The 11,139-nt window shown below is 45.3% G+C and overlaps 1 protein-coding gene across 1 annotated transcript; it reads right to left on the bottom strand.

Moving 5' to 3' along the window:
- Window positions 1-1,533: 1,533 nt before the first annotated feature.
- LOC123450278 lies at window positions 1,534-2,196 on the bottom strand. Its single transcript, XM_045127612.1, has 3 exons — window positions 2,035-2,196; window positions 1,862-1,946; window positions 1,534-1,658 (listed from the first exon to the last, which is right to left on the bottom strand). The coding sequence occupies exons 1-3, from the start codon at window positions 2,194-2,196 to the stop codon at window positions 1,534-1,536; spliced, it is 372 nt and encodes a 123-aa protein (XP_044983547.1).
- Between the last annotated feature and the right edge of the window lie 8,943 nt (window positions 2,197-11,139).

Raw genomic sequence — 11,139 nt, 5'->3', positions numbered from 1 at the left:
GTGCGTTCGCTGCCATCATCAGTGGTGGCATCCCCGACGGCACCATCAGTGGTGTCATCCCCGATGCCACTAGGGGTTGTGTAGTCGGGATCAATGTCTTCTGCGGCGTCCTCATAGCGGTGAGGTTCTTCCTCCATCTCCTGGGACAACTCCCAGAATGACTTGCCCGAACCGCCGGCCTCATCGTCGTCGGCCATGTTCGCTCTAAATAGGAAAAAAAGCTACTAGAGTTATTGGATGAGATCAGGGTAGTATCTATTCTTCTCAGATTTAGAGGAAAACTGAGAATAAAACATGCAAACTGATGCACACCCATAAGTAAGATCTCCTTTTCTTGGTTTATTTTACTTTGCATGTGATTCATACAAGTCCTTAGAAAAACTTGCTATCCCTGCATTCTGATTACCAAGCATACAAACAAAGCATTTTTCATGATAAACAACCAAGGCACCCAATATATATATCAAACAAATAAACAAATAAAAATAAGTTATTGCTAGAGCCTGATGGTTGAGCTTTCGTTGGCATGGCATATGTATGGAAGAAAAAATAGTTTGCATTTCAACTTAAGGGAAAACTATAAAATCCACTTAGAAATATTTGCTTTGTAGAAATAACATTGTCTCTAAATGTTGATTAATTTTTGTTTCGGTTGAGAATCGGGCACCTTCTAGGTCAAGAAAATTGGGCATGACCTTTGCTAATTTTCTTGACCTAGGAGTGCCCCATTCTCAACCGAAACGGAAATTAATCAACATTTCAGGAGAAAGGGGTAACTATTTGTCCCTGCACAAGCATCAGCTGCTCTAATATATCATCACTCACAAAACTAGGGCATAAAAAACGTTAAACAGGGGAGACGAGCGTCACAATAGTAAAATTACAGAATATAACAGTTAGCCAAAGAAGTTGTTTGGTTGGCTGGATATGGGTTGGTTATCACCCCTGGAGTTGAGAAAGAATATTACGCCAAACTTTAGTACGGTATGTATTATTTTACCTTCGCATCCTTCATTTTTTTTTATTCTTAGTAGCCATTATCAAACCTCACTCTACGCTCACCAAGATTGTCCCTCTACGTCGTGTCCTAGGAACTACTCACACTCTATGGTATTCTCTGCATTTTGTTCCGTGGTCTTTTATGGTTAGTTATTATTTAAATCATTTAACTATTGACATGGTTGAAATGCATGATTTCATTGTCCTCTCAAATTAGGTACAAAATCAAGAGAAATTTGCATATGGGATGTATGTAAATGCATAATATTAATGTGCCAACCATGAGTTCAGCAGTGTACGGTATGTACAGAAATGTAACCATCACAATATGTCAATATAGGTTCTATTCCATGATTACAGCAAGTGGTCACTAGGTAAGGCCAATGCATTTGAAGCGTGTACTCATAGATCTAGACATTTCATTCAATAAAGTAATTAAGGTGAAATCCAACCACCAACACCACTGGAGAAAGATATTAGTGTTATTTATGTTAAATACAATACCCTATAGGCACAAATCTCCCTTTCCGTGCATCATCGACCATTAGCATTGCAATTGCACCATGTAAGTTTCAATACATATCTGATCTCCATACAACCCAGCACTGGAGAGCACCGAGCAAGAGGAAGAGAACATACCCTTGTGCAGCCGCCGAGCCACGATCCGCCGCGTCGTCAGCTGGCTAGCCACAGACAAACAACCCCTGTCAGCAACCGAAATCCACACGGCACACCAAACAATGGCGACACGAGCACGGAGCAGATGACCTACCATCCCAGAGTCGCCGGTGGGCTGAGACGGGTCGTCGGGTGCATGCGCTGTGGAGCCGGCAGGCGAGGGTCGCTTGGGGGCGGCGGGGCCGCACGGGCGAGGAGGAGCGCAGGAACTTCCACGCGAAGACAACGGCGATGGCGAATCCGGCGACAGCGCCCAAGGACCCCGCGCTCTGCCAGGTAAGTCAGCTAGGGTTAGGGTTGAGGTGGCGAAGGGGGAGGGGAGGGGAGGGGAGGCCTGCGGGGGGCGGGGTTGCTTACCTTGTGGCGGAAGAGGAGGGCAACGAGGTCGAAGATCCAACAGTTGAGGACCCGGGCGACGCGGCGAACCAGCGAGACGGCGTCCTGCTCGACGGCGGCTCGCAAAGGAGAGACGAGTGAGGGGAGGGAATGAAAGAAGGGGAAGGAGTAGGATAATGCCATAGTGGGGGGAGGGTTAGAAATGGTGCACCTTTTAGGGGTGCGCCATAAAAAATGGTATATCAATGGCGTACCTTTTAGGGGTGCGCCATAAACACCGTTATATTAATGGCGCACCTTCTCCTGGTGCGCCATTACTAACTCTTTTTTTAATTTTTTTGGATTTTTAGTTGCATGTAATAATTTAAGATTTGATATAAAATAAAAGGAAAATGCAAATGGAGTGATAAAACCATTGTGCAAAAATTTAGAATTAGATGACATGGTTGAAATCAAGTGACATGAAATAATAGTCATCAAAGATTGAGCTTGCCACTAACACACATATGCGGCCGACACGTCGTGATTCGATCTTAGCTATCTTTTCACAATCTTCTTGCCCTTCTTTCTCGCGGTTGAATAATTTATCCCCGGAACCCCTTGAATTCTTCTCTTGAACGGATGTCCTTTAGGTAGGGTGGTCCTGCTTCTTCTTGTGGTGTATGGTACATCATCATCGTCGTCATCTTCCATATTCGGGTCACTGTACTTGTCAAAGTCTTGCTCATTGGTGACTCCATCCATTCCGATGATGTTCCTTTTGCCTATCCTCACGACAACACAACTGGGCTTTGACGGGTCGGTAATGAAGAAGCATTGGTCCACTTGGCAAGCTAGTACCCATGGATCATTTTTCGCGGTGACATTTGCGTCCGCGGTCTTGGATTTGGCTTCGGGTATGACCATGGTGGTGAAATACTGGTCTTCTTTTAGGACGCTCTTGGCCCATCTGACACGGAACATCGGGACCTTCTCTCCAGCGTAGCTCAGCTCCCAGATCTCCTCGATCCTTCCGTAGTATCTGTCCTTGTCGTTATCGGTGTAGGATTCCATCGTTACCCCGGAGTTTTGATAATCACTCTTCATATCCTTTTCCTCGGTGTAGAATGTGTAGTCGTTGATATCGTACACCTCATAGGTCATCAGGTTGTGCTCGTCGCCCTGTGATAAGGCGAATATGAGTTTTTCTTCTGCGGAAGAATCCTTATGTAAAGGGTACGACAAAAGCTTGTCCTTGAACCAACGCGTGAAACATGAGTTGTGCTCTTTGATTATATCTCCGTCTGTCCTTCGTTGGCCTCGGTCATTGTACGTCTTCTCAATAAAGGGTTTGTACTCTACCACCCAAGGATCAACCACGTCTATGTGTTGTAGCGCGACTAGGTTTGCTCTTTCAAAGTCGGCGAGTCGACCCTTGAAGTCGACATGCATTTCGCGGCAACCCTCGCGGTGACCCCATCCAATGAGCCTGCCGAGGTGCCCGTTGACAGGCAGACCAACGGGGTTCTTGATGCCTAGATAATTCGTGCAGAAGGAGATGCACTCTTCGGTCAGAAAGCCCTTGGCTATGCTTCCATCTGGACGTGCCCTGTTGCGAACGTATCCTTTGATGACACCATTCATCCTTTCGAACGGCATCATGCTGTGCAGGAACGTCGGCCCGAGTTGGATGATATCCTCCATGATATGGATCATCAGATGCACCATAAAGTCGAAGAATGCAGGCGGGAAGTACATCTCAAGCTCGCATAGTATCACCATGATCTATTCCTGTAGCCTTCTGAGTTGCCTCATGCCTACCAACTTCCGAGAGATGACTGATGTCTACTATGCAACCTTCCCCTTGTAGACGTTGTTTGGCCTCCAAGTGCAGAGGTTTGTAGGACAGTAGCAATTTTCCCTCAAGTGGGTGACCTAAGGTTTATCAATCCGTGGGAAGCGTAGGATGAAGATGGTCTCTCTCAAGCAACCCTGCAACCAAATAACAAAGAGTCTCTTGTGTCCCCAACACACCCAATACAATGGTAAGTTGTATAGGTGCACTAGTCCGGCGAAGAGATGGTGATACAAGTGCAATATGGATGGTAGAAATATGTTTTTGTAATCTGAAATTACAAAAACAGCAAGGTAACTGATAGTAAAAGCAAGCACGAACAGTAATGCAATGCGTGGAAACAAGGCATAGGGTTCATACTTTCACCAGTAAAAGTTCTCTCAACAATGATAACATGATTGGATCATATAACTAGCCCTCAACATGCAACAAAGAGTCACTCCAAAGTCACTAATAGCGGAGAACAAACGAAGAGATTATTGTCGGGTACGAAACCACCACAAAGTTATTCTTTCTGATCGATCTATTCAAGAGTCCGTAGTAAAATAACACGAAGCTATTCTTTCCGTTCGATCCATCATAGAGTTCGTACTAGAATAACACCTTAAGATACATGTCAACCAAGACCCTAATGGCACCTAGATACTCCATTGTCACCTCAAGTATCCGTGGGCATGATTATACGATATGCATCACACAATCTCAGAATCATCTATTCAACCAACACATAGAATTTCAAAGAGTGCCCCGAAGTTTCTACCGGAGAGTCAAAACGTGTGCCAACCCATATGCATAGGTTCCCAATGTCACGAAACCCACAAGTTGATCACCAAAACATACATCAAGTACTCACATGAATATCCAAACGTGTGTCAACCCATATGCATAGGTTCCCAATGTCACAAACCCGCAAGTTGATCACCACAGTTAGACACGTGCAAGACATACATCAAGTGTTCTCAAAGACTCAATCCGATAAGATAACTTCAAAGGGGAAACTTAATTCATTACAAGAAGGGAGAGGGGAAGAACATCATAATATCCAACTATAGTAGCAAAGCCCGCGGTACATCGAGATCAAGACATCTCAAGAACACGAGAGAGAGAGAGATCAAACACATAGCTACTGGTACATACCCTCAGCCCCGAGGGAGAACTACTCCCTCCTCGTCATGGAGATCGCCAAGATGATGAAGATGGCCACCGGAGATGGATTCCCCCTCCGGCAGGGTGCCGGAACGGGCTCCAGATTGGTTTTTGGTGGCTACAAAGGCTTGCGGCGGCGGAACTCCCTATCTAGGTTTCTTTTGGGGGGTTTCTGTATTTATAGGAATTTATGGCGGTGGAATTACGTCGATTGGACCCACGAGGAGGTCACAAGCCTGGTAGGTGTGGTCTGGGGGGGGGGGTCGCGCCTCCCGGGCTTGTGACTCCCTCATGGCTCTTCTGGCCTTCTTCCAAACCTTCGGGGGTCTCTTTTGGTCCAAAAAAAATCATCGCAAAGTTTCATTCCATTTGGACTCCGTGTGAAGAAGGGTAAAAACACGGAAAAAACAGAAACTGGCACTTGACACTGAGTTAATAGGTTAGTCCCAAAAAAGATATAAAATAGTATATTCATGCATATAAAATATCCAAAGTTGACAAGATAATATCATGGAACCATCAAAAATTATAGATACGTTGGAGTTGTATCAATGACGTCGAAAAAGTTGCATAGGCCAATTAGCGTTTCACGGACGTGCGCGTCCATGATCCCACACATTGCAACTGGAGGCATTTGCGTCACCAGCACGTGACAGTCGTGAGACTTCATCTCGCAGAACTTCTGCTTCGCTGAGTCTAGGTATCTACTTATCTTCCCCGCGTAACCGTAAGGAAGTTTTACTCCTACGAGGCAGGTGAAAAACTCCTCGATCTCCTTCTGACTTAGAGTGAAGCACGTGGGAGGGCAGTCATATTCGATCTTCTTGGCCTTTTTGCCTTTGCGACGACTTTCCGTGTCCTTCGCCTCATCATCATCATCATCATCATTAGGGCGTTTTGCATGAAGCTCCTCACTGATGCCCATTGATTGCAAGTCTGCACTTGCTTTCGGCCCATCTTTGGACCTCTCTGGCATGTTGAGCAGCGTACCAAGCAGACTCTCGCACACGTTCTTCGTGATATGCATGACATCAAGGCTGTAAGGCACATGGAGGATCTTCCAGTACGACAAGTCCCAGAAAACAGACCTCGTTTTCCATACCTTCAGCAGCGGCTCTAGCGCCTTTCGCTTCTTTCCCGGCGGTGGGCACTCTTTCCAATTTTTCAACAGCTCGTCTATTTCCTCATCGCTCCTCTTACGTGGGGGTCTTCGGGGTTCGGTTTCACCATCGGACAGATCCTTGTGTTTTCTCCATGCGTCATCATCGCGAAGCCACCTTCAATGTCCCTTGAACGCGGTTTTCGAAGACCCGGGATCTCTATCTAGCTGGCGATACGTTGTGTCATCCATGCACCTGATGCATTGATACGCCTCCGTCGTATCTACTTTTCCAAACTCTTTTGCCCTTGTTTTGGACTCTAATTTGCATGATTTGAATGGAACTAACCCGGACTAACGCTGTTTTCAGCAGAATTGCCATGGTATTGTTTTTGCGCAGAAATAAAAGTTCTCGGAATGACCTGGAAATTTATGAGGATTTTTTGTGGAATATATAAAAATAACGGCGCAAGAATCAAACGGAGGAGTGGAGCGAGGAGCCCAAAAGCCCACCAGGCGCGGCCCCCCTGGTCGTGCCTAGCAGGCTTGTGGGCCCTCAGAGCTCCACCGCTTCCTACTCCATCTCTATTTAGTCCCTTTCGTCCGAAAAAAAATCAAGGAGAAGAGTTCATCACGTTTTACGATATGGAGGCGCCGCCACCTCCTATTCTTCCTCTGGAGGGCAGATCCGGAGTCCGTTCTGGGCTCCGGAGAGGGGAGATTGTCGCCATTGTCATCACCAACCTTCCTTCATTGCCAATTCCATGATGCTCTTCACCGTTTGTGAGTAATCTCATCGTAGGCTTGCTAGACGGTGATGGGTTGGATGAGATCTATCATGTAATCGAGTTAGTTTTGATAGGGATTGATCCCTATTATCCACTATGTTGTGAGATCCCTATCGTCAATATATGTGTGTTATTGATCCTATCTTGCAAGTTGTAGTCACCTACTATGTGTTATGATCCGGCAACCCCGGAGTGACAATAGTCGGAACCACTCCCGGAGATGACCATAGTATGAGGAGTCCATGTATTCACTAAGTGCTAATGCTTTGTTCCGGTTCTCTATTAAAAGGAGAACCTTAATATCTCGTAGTTTCCATTAGGACCCCGCTGCCACGGGAGGGATGTAAATAGTTTTCTCTTTCTTTGGGTCAAGGTAGAAGACCATGGTTACAATGTTTAGTGGCTCTCGCATGCATATCTGTTTATCTGTCAAAGAGCCATATTACTTTGTCTTCTCCTTTGTGTTACCTACAGATTCCAGCTTAGTCCAATGCACGCGCACTCTTATTATTGTTCACATCGTTTGGTCGTGCAAGTGAAAGGCAATAATGATGATATATGATGAAGTGACTGAGCCTGGAAAAGCTGATATGAACTCGACCTATTTTGTTTTTGTAAATATGGCTAGCTCATCGCTCCAGATTCAGATTTGTTGTGAGAGAAACATGTTTGCAATGACAACTTAGAGATCATAGTTTCTGATGCCATGCTTAATTAGCTAGGAGCTCATAATGGTTTGTCTTGGATGCCAACATGAATTTTGAGATGATTATGATGTAGTATGATAGGATGGTATCCTCCTTTGAATGATTCAAGTGGCTTGACTTGGCACATGTTCACGCATGTAGTTGAAACAAAATCAACAAAGCCTCTATGATATTCATGTTCATGGTGATTTATGTCCTAGTCATGCTTGCACTCAATGTTGGTTAATCTCAATGCATTTTGATGACCGTTGTCGCTCTCTAGTTGGTCGCTTCCCAGACTTTTGCTAGCCTTCGCTTGTACTAAGAGGGAATACTGCTTGTGCATCCACTTCCATAAACCCAAAGGTGTTCCAGATGAGTCCACCATACCTACCTATATGCGGTACCTACCTGCCGTTCCAAGTAAATTTGCATGTGCCACTCTCTAAACCTTCAAGAAATAATTTGTTTTGCATGCCCGAACCGTTCATGTGGTGACAAGGGGCGATCAGTATCTTCCATGCTAGGCGTGTTATCCTCGATATGTGTTTATTCACTATCATTCACGAGAAAGGGGCCAGTAATTGGAATGCCCAGTTCCATGCTCAAATCGAAAAGATAATTGCAAACAAAACTCCCCCTGGATTTTTGTTGGTATGGACAGCACCCGAGTATTCGGCTAGTCGTGGAGTGTGATTGATCGGTGGTGGGGGAGTCAAAACTTTACTTTTCTGTTTGGGAACCGCCTATAGTATGTGTACCATGGAAGATGGTGAAAACTCTTGGTCATCGCGTTGACAATGAAAGCATGCCACCCAAAATTATTTATCTCTGTCTTCAAAGCTTGAGCTCTGGCACCTCTGCAAATGAATGCTTCCCTCTGCGAAGGGCCTATCTTTTATGTTTCTGTTGAGTCATCCTCTTCTTATAAAAGCACCAATTAGAGAGCGCCTCTGTCATTTCTATGCTTTCTTTTAATTGTTATTGAGTATGATTGTGACTGTTTCTTCTTTGCCATGAATTACAATGTTCAGTCAGCCCTTGGTCTTTGAAGGTGCTCTGCATTTATGTTTTGCAATCTCAGAAAGAGCTAGCGAGATACCATCTGTTCATATTGCTTCATGATTGTTTTGATTGAAGTGTTGACTGATACGTCTCCATCGTATCTACTTTTCCAAACTCTTTTGCCCTTGTTTTGGACTCTAATTTGCATGATTTGAATGGAACTAACCCGGACTGACGCTGTTTTCAGCAGAATTGCCATGGTATTGTTTTTTTGCTGAAATGAAAGTTCTCGGAACGTCCTGAAAATTTACGGAGAATATTTTTGGAAAATATGAAAAATACGTGCGCAAAGATCCACCGGAGGGGACGGGCCAGTGGGCCACAAGCCCTGTAGCCCCGGCCTCCCCCCTGGCCGCGGCTACGAGGCTTGTGGGGCCCACGTTGCTCTTCCGCCCCCAATTCCAGCGCTATTTATTCCCTTTCGTCCCGGAAAAAATCAAGATAGAAGAGTTCATCGCGTTTCACGATTCAGAGGTGCCGCCACATCCCGTTCTTGCCCTGGAGGGCAGATTTGGAGTCCGTTTTGGGCTCAGGATCAAGGAGATCGTCGCCATCGTCATCATCAACCTTCTTTCCTCTCCAATTCCATGAAGCTCTTCATCGTTCGTGAGTAATCTATTCATAGGCTCGCTGGGCGGTGATGAGTAGGATGAGATCTATCATGTAATCGAGTTAGTTTTGATGGGGATTGATCGCTAGTATCCACTATGTTCTGAGATTGATGTTGCTACTACTTTGTCATGCTTAATGCTTGTTACTAGGGCCCGAGTGCCATGATTTCAGATTTGAAATTATTATGTTGTCACCAACATATGTGTGTTTTAGATCCGATCTTGCAAGTTGTAGTTACTTACTATGTGTTATGATCCGGCAACCCGGAGTGACAATAACCGGAACCACTCCCGGTGATGACCATAGTTTGAGGAGTTCAGGTGTTCACCAAGTGCGAATGCGTTGGTCCGGTTCTTTATTAAAAGGAGAACCTTAATATCCCGTAGTATCCATTTGGACCCCGCTGCCACGGGAGGGATGGACAATAGATGTCATGCAAGTTATTTTCCCTAAGCACGTATGATTACACACGGAATGCATGCCTACATCACATTGACGAACGGGAGCTAGCCACATATCTCTCCGTGTTATAACTGTTGCATGATGAATGTCATCCAACAAATCACCGATCCATTGCCTTCGAGTTTGTCCCACTGCCATTGTTACTTGCTTTGCTCTACTGCTATTACTAGTGTTGCTGCTACTGTTACTTGCTTTGTCCTGCTGCTGCTGCCACTACTGTTGCTACTACTGTTACTTGTTGTTGCTGTTACTTGCTACTGTTGCTACTTGCTACTGCTGTCACTACTGCTGTTCCTTGCCACTGTTGTTACTCGTTACACTACTACTACCTGCTACAATACTTTTTTGGTGCCATTGATACTTCAGTTAGGAATAGTCTCCCTTGTCAACAGATCGTTTCTGGCACCGTTGCTATCATACTACCTTTGCTGCTTATATCTTGCTTGCAGGTACTAATCTTTTAGGTGTGGTTGAGCCGACAACTCAACTGCTAATAGTGGAGAATATCCTTTCACTCCCATCGTGTCGAACCAACGAATTTGGGTTCAATACTCTACCCTCGAAAACTGCCGCGATCCCACACGCTGGTGGGCCATTGCAAGACAATTGCTAATTGTTGAGCAACTGGAAGCAGCTCTTTTCTGGCGCCGTTGCCGGGGACTGCTAGCAGCTCTTTTCTGGCACCGTTGCCGGGGACTGCTAGCAGCTCTTTTCTGGCGCTGTTGCCGGGGAGGGATAGCTATATTCTCTGAGTCACTTGGGATTTATATCTGCTGATAACTATGAAGAATCTGAAAGATCCAAGAACCAAAGTCTTGCCCTCAACTACGAGGGGAGGTAAGGAACTGCCATCTAGCTCTGCACTTGATTCACCTTCAGTTATGAGTAAGTTTGTGACACCACCTCCTGCTAGAAATCTTGATATGTCGCCTGTGCTAGATGATGCTAGAGATGCTACTGCTATTGATGATGCTTATGATGCTACTATGCCTGATACTGCTAGATATGCTATGCTTGATACTGCCTTGCCTGATGATGCTATGCTTGATACTGCCTTGCCTGATGATGCTAGAGATGCTATTTTGCCTGATGATGCTATGCTTGATACTGCTAGAGATACTACTTTGCCTGATATGCCACTAGGGGTATTCATTGATGCTCATATTGCTGGAGTTACTGCCAATGCTCGTGATGCTTCTGAAACTGCCGATACTATTGAGATGGAACCTGCTTTTGCTCCTGCTAGATCTAGCTCTCCTAGATATGAATTGCCTGATATACCTGAGGGTTATGTTATGGAGGGAGAGATAGCTGAGGATTTACTTGCGTCTAAGGATGCCTATGACGCTGAGAAATTACTTCTCAAGTGGAAGGAAAAATCTCTCAAAGCTAGGATGAAATACGACCCAAAGTTTGCCACTTCCCCTATCTTTA

Source organism: Hordeum vulgare, chromosome 4H (assembly GCF_904849725.1).
Source record: "Hordeum vulgare subsp. vulgare chromosome 4H, MorexV3_pseudomolecules_assembly, whole genome shotgun sequence".
NCBI classification, from domain to species: Eukaryota; Viridiplantae; Streptophyta; class Magnoliopsida; order Poales; family Poaceae; genus Hordeum; species Hordeum vulgare.
Note: the sequence above shows the minus strand (reverse complement) of the source record. Positions and strands in the feature narration are given on the sequence as shown.